Raw genomic sequence first — 14465 nt, forward strand, 5'->3', positions numbered from 1 at the left:
AGGCTGGAAGTGCCCTCTGCTATGTACCGAAGCTTCAGAATTATTAATAGGAACCAAAACCAAAACCAAAGGTGTAGAAATAAAAGAGATTGTCCTGAAAAAACAAAACAAAACCCAAAACAGTAATTGAACAATTTCTTAGCTTTTCTCTAATGGGGCGGTGTTTGTTATGCAACTCTCTAATTCTAGGAAAACCTTTCTCCATCCTCTGGTTACTAGGATCCCTCTTTAAAGTTGCACTTCTGTTTTGTCCCTGTTAGATGTGAGCATCAGACATTTAGTGAGTGAAGTAGGTAGTTTGGAAGCACAGTGAACATACAGTATGAACTTAGGCCTTGCGGATAGCATTTATACCTACCTTTTTACTGATGCAATTTAAAGCACAGTCAAAAATATAGGAAGATGCAACATTACAGTCTGCAGAACCCCCTTATAAAACTGTGTTATGCATACCTCAAACTGACTAAACCAAAATGTTAGGGGAATAAAGTTAAAAGAAAATTAAAAAGCAGTGATAAAACCCTCTCTTAATAATCTGAAATACATTCTGACAAGAAACTCTCCTGGGGACTTAAAGGAGCTATTGCCTTGAGATATACAGACTGTCATACTAGAGGAAGCTCTCTTCATTAGCAGAGCTTGACTTTTCATGGACTTGATTGATCTTAAGGTTTATTTTTTTCTCCTTCTTATTTAGAATAACTGAGTACTGAAGAATAATAAGTTGCTTGTGCTGATAAGTTCAACAGAGATTTATTTCCCTGAATTTTACTTCTGAAAGGTGACTTTTCAGCAGCTGTTGATGAACTTGTTTCTACTGCCTTCTTCGCAGGAGACAGTAAAAAAGCAAGCTTACGTGAGATGCTGAATTTAAACTTTCTTCAATATTAAAACTATACACAGAATTCAGTCTGATATATATATATTATTTTTTTTTAATCTCTGCAGCTTGGGAACTAGTTTGGGGGACTTTTTTGCACTGCATTGAGATCTGTGCATTTCTAGTGGCATATTACTAAACCCAGGGGAAAGGGATTTCATTTTTAAACAAACCACAACTTTGTTTCCACGTGCAGATCTCACAATCTCTCATGCTTATGCTAATGTGAAATACTGTCTTTCTGTCCTGTCTTAGCTAAGAGAGGGAACTAAAATTTTCTTAGGGAACCAAAATTTTCTTAGCTAACTAAAATTTTCTAACTTATCAGCATACACTCAGTTTTCAAATGCTGTAGCTCATCAAAAAATATGTATGTGACTGACAATTTAAATTAGTTTATTTAGTACCTCTTGGTCTCAAGAAATGTATGAGACCAAGATCACCAGCTGTACCTAGCGTTAGTGCTTTCTTCCAAAAGGAATCCGCTGCTGAAACGACAAAATTGTTTCGTGACTTGTCTGCTTTATAAATTATTATAGTGACTTTGTAAGTGTTGAGGTTAGGCTCTACCATCCCAAGCTGACATCAGAGGTCGCGCAAACTCCTCCAGTCCCAGTCCAGAGCACATCACTGTTCCAGCCATACTGGAACGAGCAAGTATCCAATACTAACAGCAGTTCATGTTCGGAAGGAATGACAGTGAGGGACTCATACATTCTCACTGCTGCTCGTACTGGGGTTTTAACTCAGATTCTTTGATATGGAAAGAAATTTCTTTTAAATGCTTCTTTGCCTGCTGACCTTAGCTTGAACATCACCTTTTGAACTCAACTCTCTTCGCTCAGATACGTAGGTTATTTTCAAAACAGAGGAGCCTCATCCGCTTCGCCCAGTCCTCACATATGTACGCACACTTTCCCTTTCTTCCTGCCATCACACAATGTCACTTGGCTTCTTCCTTCCCCTGCTTCACAAATATGCAAACATAAGAAAAAATTGGCGATTTTGCTTTACCTGAACATTTGCAGAAGGTGATACAGCCACTTCTGATACATGCTTTTCTTTTCTCTCTGCATTATACTGGTCATTACATGTACAGTCCTGCTTAAAGTATTTCCTCGGTGGAGGTTTGGGCTTTGACGATTTAGGTTTTCTAACGAGGATCTCCGATGACTTCTTAGTGTTTTGCAAGGGTTGTCTACCGTCACCACAAGTAGGAGGGGAATTTCTCTCTGAATTATTACCAGACAATGAGTACAGCAGGCCAGGTTGTCTCGTAATTGGTACATCGACGCTATGTACTCTGGCTTTCAAGTCAGTCAGTTGGTATCCAGTACCATTACTACATGAGGACCTAGGGTTGTAGCTGCTGTCGCTGCTGGAGCGGATCATCAGCTTCTTTGTCCTGCGGCTGCAATAAGCAGCATTCCTTTCAATATATTTTTCACATGGGTGTCTTCCATGCCAGCTCGTTTCTAGTTTTTTAACACCTGTATCAGGAAGATATTCCAAATGTCTATTCAGATTCATGCAAAGTGCTCACTTCTAAGATTCATTTAATTAAATTTGCAGCTAAATACTGTCATCAGTTGATGCAAAGGTATGATTTATGCATTAAAGTCTTATATGTTAAAGAATCAGCCATTACATTCTTGGACAGTGAAATAACATTACATTTTCCATAGATATGTATATGTTTCAGCTATGATGAATCTATTACCTTCAGTCCTTTAGAATAAATGAGGACACTAAAAGGAGTATCACTGCAATATGTTACTGTGGGAGAATCTCATACCTGAACTGGGCTCTAACCATGACTGCTTATGACTTTCCTGACAAGGGGATTAACAAGCTGTTTGTCCCCAGGGCATCACCTGCATTGTACAGTTCCTTCTAGGCAAAGTCCTGTCACCTACTGACAGTTGTTTGAAAAGCTTTAGGCAGAGGTTAAGAATTGGAAAGGATGAACAAGAGCAAGCTTGCACAATTTTTTTTGCTGGAGATGAAACAGATGTGGTCTTTTCTTGTCACACTGGTAATGTATCTTAGGAGGCATGTTAGGAGCGCTGTCCTGTGAAGTTTCTCCCTCTTCTTTTCTGCTCTGGGTTATTTTGCTGTTACCAAGGATTCTAGTGCAGCATGTACTTGTCCTATGTATTTTTTAGGTCAAAATTACCATATCTCAACGCACTTACCTTCAGTACTCCATTGGTGTCTCTCCTTTCCAAATCTGTTGCTTTCCACAGCTTGAGCAACAGCTTCTTTCAGCTGTTGCTCAGACACCTAGGGAATATCATGCCTTTATATTCTTATGAGATTGCTTGGGGCGAGCAACATTAAACATTTATTCCCTTCCCAAAGTCCTGCAAGTTCTCTAATGGAAATGAATAGACCCAGATATATCGTACACAAGTTAATTTTAAAACTAAATAAGTGCACACCACTTTAGCTGAAGTATATCTGCAAATGTGATGTTTATAGTGGTTGTTTAGGTAAAAAGGGATCTTTCAAAGAGAAATATTCTTTTCCCCATTTCACTAGAAGTGGAGTTTTGGATTTACTCCACAAGATAATTCAATACTCCATTTTTATGGTAATTTATGCAAAAATTTAAACTTGATAATCATTTAAATAGTATTTAGTGCTAGGAAGCATTTTGAAAAACCTTGCAAAAATAAAATATTTTATTTTAATATTAGTCTAATTATAAATATTGTCTGGGAAAAAATAAATTCTAATTAACTGAAATCAGGTGTATAAACATTTATGTCTTTGGGGAGCGTATGTTCCCTCTTTCAAATTATTTTCTTATTATTGGGAATTCTTTCTGGAATGCAAAATATATTGGGCATTATTCTTTGAATGTTATTTCTGTAGTTTCCTTATTCACAGCACAAACTCATGCAAGACTGTCTCCAGAGATCTTCAGATCTTACATGTTTATACTCAAGATAATGCACGTCTCAGTTTTGTTTGTGTGCAGCGATGCTTATAAAGAGAACCACATCTTTGTTATCAACAGTTTTCCACCAATTTTTGATTAGCACCTGCTCCCTCACTTAGCATCAGTCCTCAGTATGTGCTTTATTCAAAGTCAGAAAGAATGCAGAGTGGGTCTACCTGTGGTTCAGGGTGTCTGCTAATAATAATCTGCACTGCCCCAGGATCACAATGGCTTAGCACAGCATAAACTTCATTAAGAGTCATATTTTGTACTGAAGCTTCGTTAATTTCAATAATTTCATCTCCACATCTACAGAGATATTAAGAAAAGAGAGAGGTTGTAAGCAAAACAGATTTTTTTTTCTCCCAACATTGTCTTACCCGTGTGACCGTATACAAAACCCAAATTCATGTGATTGACCCCTAGTTTGGTGTCAGATTAAACCATTGTGTCTTTCTGTTCCTGTTACAGAAAATGGAATGGGAATGATTTGGACATTGAGGGGTTTTTGCTCTAACCATCTTGTTGTATGCAACCTTTGAGCTTTCTTCAGGTTGAGTGATGCACGCTTTGTGGCTGTGACCTTTCAGCTGCATGCAGCTCAGCTGCTGCTTCCACCTACATCTTCCTTCCTTTCAAGTTAACGCTTCACTTTTTTTGCATCTTTATGGTTTTCTAGTGTTATTTACGATCTGAAAGGATGTTGTGTTTCTGCTATGTATGAACAACTTGTTGATAGAAAAATTTTAGTAACAAACTCTTGTGATCCTGCTGAATGCTAGACTGAATCTTCCTTGAAATTTGAATTTGGTCCATGTGGAAACTGAGACTGCCCTTCTCTGCTCTATTGCAAATGCTCATGTATTAAAAGAGGCTGACTGAAAGGGAATTTCTACACTCCCACTAAAGCTCATTTCAGCAAATTTGTATTTCATTGGGCAAGAAGGAATAGAATTTGAGGAGCTTGTGTCAGGAAAAATTAGTGCTCAAACAAGTCAGACTATGCCATACATTTGGGATTTAATGGATACTTTCGCATTTAGAAATCTCCAGGAGGAGTGCTATATGCTTGTCTAGGACCTCCAAAACTTAGCCTAGCCTGGACTAGTGATGGTAATTTCACTAGGTTGCCATATATATGGATATCTCACGTATCCTAATTACACGTGCCCAAAGCCTCAGAATAGAACATGTGCTTTAAACCTAAACCTCTCAGAAAGCACTAGGACGTCCTGCCCAAACAGGTCAAAATAAACCCATAAAACAGAGCAATGAAAAGCTTGTGCATAAAACAGACACTCTTCCTCATCGTACCTGAGTCTCCCATCCATATGTGCCACTGAGCCCGGAGACAGAGTATGAATAAAAATCCCTGAAATACACTGGAAGTAAGGGATGCTGCATAGCCCGATTCCAAGGCCAACACCTGGCTCTGAAAGAATTAATAGTAATAAAGAAGATGTAAGAAGCAGTCAAAACAAACCATTGGAGAGCCCTTTTTAAAAACTATCTGCAATTTAAATTTTCTTTTCTATACCAAACAGAACGAAAACTTTGTGTTCATGAACGTTTCACATTCAATATTAGCTGCTGATTCTACTGCTTTTTTTCTTCTCGCACTCCCACCCCCCTCACCTCCCCCCCAGCTCCATGATTAAAGCAATTGCACATCAACACTGCTTGTAGGGTTCTCAGATCTTGTTTGCAATTCATTGCTGTGTGTCGCAGACACAATGCAATGCAGGTAGTTTCTTTGCAGAATATCTGTCATTACAGAAGAATTCAAATGTCTTTACAAGGAGATAGAACAGAAAAAAAAGATCAAAATTAAGGAAGGGGGAAAAAAACAAACAAAAATATTTATGTGTGGCTATTTTTTTACTACATCATCTTAATCTCTTTTCTGCTTTATATAATACATCTTCAGATTTTTGTGAATTTACCCTCTGTGCTCTGGACAATCACTCAGATGTCAGATCCCCTACTGTGTGTTTGGTAAGTCATACTGTTACCTCTTAGAGACTTTGCTTTGTTCGTTGCTTTGATGTTCCCATATTTAAAAGTTTATTTCATTCTGCCAGTGGTTGTTTATAAATAGAAGTTGATGACAGTTGGAGAGGAGGTGAAAGAACTACAAGAAGATATAGATACGTATTTTATTTGGTTTTAAGCCTTTTCAAGAATTAACTGCTTGCATTATTAAGGGTAAGAGTTGCATAATCTGCTTAAGAGTTGGCAGTTGTTGCCAAGAGGCTTACTTTTTCGTGTGAAGGATATGAATGTGATTCTAATGCTTGAGTGAAAAAAAAAAAAAAAGAAAAGAAAAGAAAAAAAAAGAATGATTGGTTCTTAAGGACAGATGGTGTTGAAAATCCTGCTGGTGATAGATAGTTGTTGGCACTAAGACAGGTATCAAGATCTAAGGTAGTGTATTAAAATAAAACAGGAAAAGAATCAGGTTAGTGAGGAAAGGCATTCAGGGAAAAAATGAGCAGTGTTTCGTGAATCGGTGCCGATGCTCAATTAAATTTAGCACTTACCTTTGTTTAGAGTAACTTCCATAATAACCCTGTCATTGGGCTTTGTAGCATTTAATGAGAATGCTGCACTTTCTGAACTGAAAGAGCTGTTTTCTTTGGTTAAGCATGTACTCGAGCTCAGTGACTGGCACAAGTGAGGCGACAGACAGCTGGAAGCAGAATGAGGGGTGCCGAAGCTTGTTCTGACTGTAAGTGTCAGAAGACCCTTTTTGGCCTGCAAGAAAGAAAATATAATGAACACATGGTCTTGTTCACATGCATGTTGTGTGTAAAGACAGAAGTTGTGCTGGACGGGGAGTACGTAACCTTGAATTTTTGTAAAGCGTCATAATGTGTTAATCCATGCATGGATTCTCCATTCAATTCCAGGATTTCATCACCTGTTTTTAAAGAGAAAAATTACACTCTGTTATTAATACTGCATTGTGCAATGAGTTACGATATAGATGTGTGTTCAAAAGGCGTCTTGCAAATGTAGTAACGGACACGGGTGTAAAAGTCACTTGTGGCTCATTTCAGCTTCACTTTAATATGTTTTTAGATATCAGTCTAGGAATCTGGAGTGGGAAAATGGAAAGAAGAGAGATTTCGCACCTTCTTGTAGCCTTCCATCAGCAGCAGCTGCTCCACCAGGAAAGATGGTTTTGACATAGATGCCTATTGGTCCATAAATGCTGTCTTTTCCTCCAACAATACTGAAGCCCAAACCCTGATTTATGGATGAAAAATAGTGTGTAAGAGCCCATATTCAGGTCTCATAATAGTTAATTTGCAGGTTTTTTCTGTGTTACCTACATGGCCAGTACTAGTCAACAAAGTAGTATAATGCATGAAAAAAATAGGCAACCACATGCCAGTAGTAAAAGCAAATGAAAATTTCAGCAGAATATCCTAATGAGTTGCTTTTTGTTTGTTGCAATCAATTAAGACATGATCATAAATACGTACCTAATGGTCTAATATTTTTCGCCTTTGAACTAATAAGTGACCTTGAGAAATTAATTTATCTGTTCTTCTCCTTAATTTCATTTCCCATAAATCCAATCACAACACCATATAAGATCTTGCTATTCCTACTGACCTCAGACACAGAGATGGAGATCTTGTGGAGACTTCTCTTACTCTCTACCGGAGTTAATATGTATTATAAGTTTAAGCAATACCAATACACCTTTGTAGGTAGATACTTCTCATCTACTTATTCTCAGCCCTTCCTCCCTTTATACAAACACTACACGCTGACCTTAGAAGGATAGTACAAGTTTAATTCGTACCTCTGAAGCTATTTAATGTCCCTCAAATGAAAAGTGCAAGTACCGTGCTCATGACATCCTCTTGGGCTCACAAAATACAGACCACAAATGATTATTTTGTAAATCATGATGACAATCATACTTAATTGAATGATTTCTGAGAGTCATCTCACATCTTAAATACTTTCAAATGAAATATTAAATATTTTAACTGAGAAGATCATTAATGAATGAATTCAGGACCTTATTCAACAAGCTCGAAAGTGGTGTGTTTAAGTTCGTAACTTCCGTATTCTCTTTTTAAGACTCTTCAGTCATATTACTTTAGTAGATACAACTATCTTATGTCTTTCTCCAGACTCTATTGAGCTTTTTTGCAAATGTTTATTTGTTTTTATTGAGGTCCTGTGTTTTCCTGGTGGCTCTTGTTTCTGTTCTCAACAGAATGGCCTTTAGAGCTTAACGGTGACTTGAAGGAAGCTCTAAGGTTGCTGTGTTAGTGCAGCTTATGGATGACACAGTCCATGATTCCAAGCCTTCCTCTAGTTGCCAAAAATGATAGTGTTGAATATCAGTGTAAGTGTTGCTGCCTTGATCTGGATGTCTCATTAGAACCTGAAGACTGTGCTTCAGCAAAGAGACATTTCAGAAGGTTAAGAAGCAAGTGATGATAAGTAATCATTCCTGGCAGAACCAGGATGTCTATTGGCAACCTGAAGTAGCAACCTTAATAACTGAAGTCACTCCCCTGAACTTTGCAGCTTACATTTGTGAAATGAAGTAAAATCCCATGGTAAATCAACAAATCCAGTCTCACCTTCCCTTGTCCTTTCATCAATACGATGTTTGAGATTACTGAAGCCTGTGAGCCACAGGATGTGTGGACTAGCTGTGCTGTACTTAGTGATCTAGATGGCCTTGAAACTGCCTGTGAACAGAAAAAAAAACCCAAAACAAACAAAGAAACATTGCAATGCAGAACGGTAAGTTCAAAAAGGTCCAAAATTCAAAATTTCCTTCTTATAACTGATTATAATAAATATTTTTTTCAAAAATCATTTCTCTCTAATTTCAGAAGCCACTTGTTATTCAATCACTGAAATTGTCCTGAAGTGACTGAACTAGAGGGAAACCAGAATATTGGCCCCTGAAGTAGTATAATGGTGTAGATAGATATATATGTGTGCTCTCATTTGATTTTCCATGCCAAAATGCCATTAGGTGTCCTAAACCAATATTATCATATTTGCCTTTAAGAACTGAACAAAGAAAATCTAACTTCTTCCCTCATAATACTAAAATAACTTTATCTTGGGGTATATAGAACCTGTTTTCAGCATTTCCCTCGAAATTTCAAAAGTTCTTCAGACTGTGAACGTACCCTGCCTCTGTTAAGCCACCACATAGGCTTCTTTCCACAGCTGAAAGAGGTGAAGCACATCCTTTTTGCTTGACAAGCAAGGCAAGTAATCTCTCAATGCTTTTCCTCTCTGCATTCCACTCATAGTGGATTTCTGAACTCTGACCTCTGAGATTTGACCCCATTTAATGAACCTTTAATGAAATATTTCATGAAAACCCTCCTATTCAAACATGGAATTGGGTATTACAAACTTATTTAAGCACTGACAAAAGTAATTACCTAAAGCTAAAAGTGCATGAAGTTCAGCAGGGTCAGAGTTACACTCAGAAGTCCAAGAGTTCAACAGCTTTTTTTAATGCAGCAAAGTGAAACTAACGTGTTTATGTGTTTAACATCAGCCAAAATTTCAGCTTGTGCATATGTAAGAAAATAACTCTCAATTCTAACAGGAAAACAAGATTATTTCTTTAACGTGAGATTTGGAGCATAATTAAGAGAGAAATGTCTGTGCAATACCAAAAACATACTTTCTCAGAAGTACACCTCTGCCAGATCAGGGTAATTGCTCCTTTTGTTGTGTCTCTTCTGAATCTGAAATCTAAAGTTTTTTTAGATTTTTTTGCTTCTGTATGAGGAGGTGTATTTTGTATGTGCGGTGACCAATGATGCCTCCAACCAGGATACCGTTGAGGAGCCTCTGCCGAAGGGCATCATCTGCCAGGCAGGGCCTTGAGGTTGGAGGAAGCCCAGCGACTCCCTGAGGGTCTGTCTGTCTGCACAGTGTTGTTTGGTTGGGGTTTGTGCCCCCATTCACCACTTGCTCACACCTAGGGTCAGGCTGTGGAGCTCCCAGGGTGAGGGGCTGGCCGGGAAAAGACAGGGGAACAGTAGAAAGTACTGAAGTCTGGTGTGAGGTGGGACTGGAGGTGGCAGCTGAGTGTGAGGAACTTCACCTCCATCAGCCCCGCTCTAGGCTTGATCCTTGGGAACTTCAACCATAGATGCCCACGCTTTCCCTTACCCTGCCCAACCTGCCCTCTGCCAGTCTGTCTTGAATCACTTGGCATCCACCTGGAGAGCGAGAGGCGTCTAGCCTACACTAACAGAGTTGTTTAAATATGAGTGATTCACTGCGGGGAAGAAGGGGATGCCTCGTGCAGCTGCGGGCAGTGACCACCAGCCATGAGTTGGGTCTATACCTGCTTTTGGCCATGTCTGGACCAACAGAGGTGACTCGGGGGAGGCTTGAGGCAGCAGGGTCCAAAGCTCAGGCCAAGGATTTATTGGCTGTGTGCACAGAGCATCTCTACAGCCAGCAGGAGGGAGGCACCTGGCAAGCATCTGTTCAGTGGTGAGTTCTGAGGAGGCTCCGTGTGGTTGCCAAAGTGATGTGAACCACGCAGGGCTATTTACACTCACTGTAAAACCTGCTGGGGCAATGGGAGCGAGAAGCTGATGAAGAAATGGGGTTTTACTGATGCAGAGCCTTCCCCACTCTCTTATTTCTCGCAGGAGAGGGACAGCGTTAAAAAGTGGAGGAAGCAGTCGTGCCGTTTTCCCTTCCAGCGAGGAAGGTAGGTCTGGGCAGGAAAGTGACTGACCAGGTCATTGGGAGACTCTTAATGGAGATGGTTTTGTCTGTTTTTCTGGTGATTTCCTGCAGCACTTACTGGGGTTCTCCCTCCAGAGCAGTCCAGCTGCTGGGAAAGAGATTTGCGGCTGGTGTGGAGAGTGTGGGGTTGACGTTCTCTGAAAGGTGTGTCTTTCCGAGGCGCTGTGCAGTCCACATCCCCTATCCAGTACGAGCTCACACCTGGGAGACGTGGATAGAGAGGCTGAGTCATTTCTCAAGCATTGGAAATTTCTGCGCATTTCTTTTGCTGGGTAAACATTGCTTAGAAATGTTTTTCCTCTTGTAAATCTCTCTGTGAAGGGGGTGATCTTTCAGCCCTCATTGTGGGGATAGCCATTAATGTTAAGTACAGTAAAAAGCAGGCGTTCCCTGTCAGAAGACCACCGACCTATTTAGAATACACCTTAAAAACGTAAAACAATATGCTTATGCACATAAACCTTGGCAGCAGGATATTGTGAGTAAAGAAGTTGACGCTTTGATGCATCAGCAATTCTTAGATGAGGGTCCTAGATTAAATTTGGACAATAGCTGCAATTTCTTCCAACACTGCAGTGCCATCACACGATGAAGTGCTGCCCTGTGCTCTCCCTGAATATTACAAGAAAAAAAATTACTTTTTTGCAACTTACTGGTTGAATTACTGCGAGTCCGTTGACATGTAGCTTTCCTGTGCAGAAAACCATTTTGTATTTCCAAAGGCCTTTCCTTACAGGTTGGCATTTCCTAGGAAAAAAAACCCAAAAAACAAAAACCACAAAAAGAAAGGCTTTTGTTAGGCAAGAAATTCTTGAATATGAAATAAAGTTTCTCTAAATTTGGCTTGTATAAATTTCACCCTGACTCAAAAACAACGGAGAAAAATTTATTATTTAAAATAAACAGGATGATAATGGAGAATTCAGCTCAAAACTTTGCTATAAACATGATTACAACTTGCCAAAGTGATAAGATAGAAATAGATTCTGATCTTTAGTCAAAATGCATAGAAAATTAATTGGACCTTTTAATGACCTTTGAGGACTAGGCTTTTGTTTTCCTAAAATTCAGCCCCTTCCACTAGGAAACTTTTGGTTGCTTTTGAAAACACGGCCACTAATTCTAGAAATTAAAAACTCATAAATAAAATATTCAGGTTTCTAAATGGAGATTTTTAGAACAGTTTGAAAATAAGCAAATGATCACATCTGAGTAACAGTTGATATTAGGAATAATTTCTGGATGTAAGTGGTTCCTGAAAGTCCCGCTTTTGTTGTGACACAAGGAAAGTCATTGATCCTGTGGGGATCACAGTTAAAAGGAGAACATTACCAAATACAGACAGCATATGCAAACTGAAATATAGTAAAGCTTCAAATAGAAAAGGTTTTTTCCTCGATGATGTTCTGCAGGGGCTACAAAGGCCACAAGAGCAATATCAGAGTAGAGTCTATAGGTTCAATGTATATGTTTTAATCTGTCTGGAGCCAACCAAGACAAACACTTAACTTCAACAAGGCTGATTTTAGTAGTGCTGTTAGGAGATACCTCAAGAACTAAAGAATGATAATTTTCCTCTTGGACAGCAGGTGGAGGCATTGCCAAGTAGCAAAATCCTACTAGGGTTTTCCAATCCCATTCCTTTAGGGAACTCAGAATAAGACATACAGAGAAGATCCTTAAAGAGGCATTTTGAAAATTATTTTGCATCGTTCTTCTCACTAAGCTAGCTAGCTTGAAAATCCCTTGCAACTAACCTTTAATTAATTTGCTGCAGGCTTATCCTTAAATTCACAGTTTACCTGGCTGGTTCTTGGGTGGTATTACGCTTCAGAAGTTGAATATGGTTCATCTCTGACCACTTAGGCATTTAAAGGAGAGAAAATAAACAAAAATCTCGGTAGAATCCAGCAGCAATCTGGGTGACACAGTTTACTGGTATCCTAGAAAGAAGTACAATCTACTCAGACCTGATAGCAGCTCCAGTCAGGGCTGTTTTCTCAGACTGGGATTATATTAGAGTTTTCTGTGCCACCCTGTTGCAGGTAACAATGCCTTTTTATCTTGAATATCAAGATCTGAAGCCTGGAACAAATCTCTGGCTGAGTTCTATTGTCATCAGTGGTAAATGTGTGGTAGGGGACTCAGGTTGTCTAACCATCATTCACCAATTTCCTTCAGAATTTGCAAGTGAAAAGCTTTTGTTGCCATTTAGTTTGGGGTGTGAATGAGAGAACTGTGAAGCCTGAAATTGTGCCTAATCTAATGAAATGGATTTTGTGAGAGAAAGATCAAAAGGGTCTTCCACTGAAATATGTGGTGACAAACCAGGGTTGCTGACCTGTGAATGTTGCCTCTTCTGCCCCTCTCTGGGTAGCAGCCTCCACTAACATTCACCGTGGAATTTTCAGAGCTATAGATCCTAGATCCACAAAACTATTTCAGTATAGGGCCTGCTCTCGGGCTTCTGAATCTTCTCTTAATTCCATCTGTGCCTTTGCTCAACTTCCAAGTAGAAAATTAATGTTGGCAAGCTATGTGTTTCTAAAAGGAGGGGTTGTAGAGCCTTTGCTAGAATTTCCCAGGGCCTTGGCCTCCCCATAGCCTCTGTTTATCTGGGAAAAAGCTATGCTGAAAGTCACCAGAGTCTGACCACAAGAGGTCTGGGGTTTTGTCAGGGAGAGCAAAACCATGTTCTTCAAATGTCTGATGCACAAATTCCCCTTCTTTCTCAAGTAAATGTTTTCAAATCATCCCACCGTTGTGGGAGGGAACCACAACTTTCATGCTTACTTTGCTAGCCATCACGATGTTCATCAGCCGTGGTGTTGGGTGAGCGTGAGATTCAGCCTCCTTGCTGGACAGATCTTTAAGTGATTGTCCATTTAGTGTTAACAGTTCATCCCTTGGGCTCAGATGGCCATGCCTTAAAAAAAAAAAAGAAAGAAAAAAGGAACATGATTGCATATTATTTTACAGAGAACAATATGTCACTGTTGTGCTATGTGCCTCACACTCTGAGGATCTGGCTGCAGTCCTCCCCTTGCCTTGAACAGAGCTGCCAGGAGACCTCTTGATGTGTGATGCACCACTCTCTGCTAGGATTTTTCCCTCTTGCTGCTCTCTTCTACTCAATCCTGGTGATCAGTGACTGCCTTTCTCCATATAGCTCACATCCATGCTGAGATGACAGCACAGAATAGCCCAAGCCAGGCAATATTCCTCCTCTCTCACTGTCCTGCATTTGCAAGTTGATCAGAGGCCATGTGCTTTATTTGCTTTCAGGAGCTTTGATTCACATTTCTTTCCAGTGCTTTGCTAGGCTGGTGACATCTGACATTACCCTTTAATAGGGCAGCTAGGAGAGAGCATTTAAAAACTTGACGTTATGTACAAACTTTCAATCTTCCAGGTTTCATTTCTTACCCTAATTGAGAAGCATTGGATCCCTGAATGGTCGCAGTTTTGTTTTGCTAGAATTTTGACCTGTTTCTCCAACTGGAAGCACTGTAAGAAATTATTCCCAAATATTGCTGCCTTTCTCTGAGACTGAACTTCAAGGCACTGCTTGTCACAGAAAGCTGGTCATACAAATTTCGTGCAGGCAAAAGGCTCGCTAATAAGCTCTCTGACTCCACATGTACTGTACCTGTTTGCTGTGCTTCCCGCAGGCACGTGGCTGCCCGTGAACCCTTTCCAGAGCGATGCACAGTTGGGACTCCTACAGAGCTTGATTCCGGAGCTGCTGGTCCCTGTGGTTGTACACAGCCTGCAGATGCAGCTGTCCTGATTTAGAAGATGAAAGGTTGCATGAAAGAAAACGTAGCAAGGATGTTAAAAGTTATTTACAATTATCTTTAGCCTTTTTAAGAA

General features: G+C 39.7%; 1 protein-coding gene across 4 annotated transcripts in view; it reads right to left on the bottom strand.

Annotated features, from left to right (window-relative positions):
• Window positions 1-14465, bottom strand: part of IL16 (interleukin 16) — a 37998-nt gene that overhangs the window by 9150 nt on the left and 14383 nt on the right. For 3 of the 4 annotated variants that reach the window (XM_054077623.1, XM_054077622.1, XM_054077624.1), the window contains 12 exons: window positions 14242-14378; window positions 13386-13518; window positions 11246-11339; window positions 10651-10793; window positions 8435-8545; window positions 6959-7073; window positions 6671-6744; window positions 6365-6578; window positions 5139-5256; window positions 4001-4133; window positions 3076-3163; window positions 1895-2370 (listed from right to left, as the gene is read on the bottom strand). In XM_054077623.1, coding sequence (XP_053933598.1) covers window positions 1895-2370; window positions 3076-3163; window positions 4001-4133; window positions 5139-5256; window positions 6365-6578; window positions 6671-6744; window positions 6959-7073; window positions 8435-8545; window positions 10651-10793; window positions 11246-11339; window positions 13386-13518; window positions 14242-14378 — 1836 coding nt within the window. Of the gene's footprint in view, window positions 1-1894; window positions 2371-3075; window positions 3164-4000; window positions 4134-5138; window positions 5257-5836; window positions 5944-6364; window positions 6579-6670; window positions 6745-6958; window positions 7074-8434; window positions 8546-10650; window positions 10794-11245; window positions 11340-13385; window positions 13519-14241; window positions 14379-14465 lie in introns of those variants that run through there. The other variant, XM_054077625.1, reaches the window with a different exon arrangement.

Source organism: Cuculus canorus, chromosome 12 (genome assembly GCF_017976375.1).
Source record: "Cuculus canorus isolate bCucCan1 chromosome 12, bCucCan1.pri, whole genome shotgun sequence".
In the NCBI taxonomy this organism is placed as follows: domain Eukaryota; kingdom Metazoa; phylum Chordata; class Aves; order Cuculiformes; family Cuculidae; genus Cuculus; species Cuculus canorus.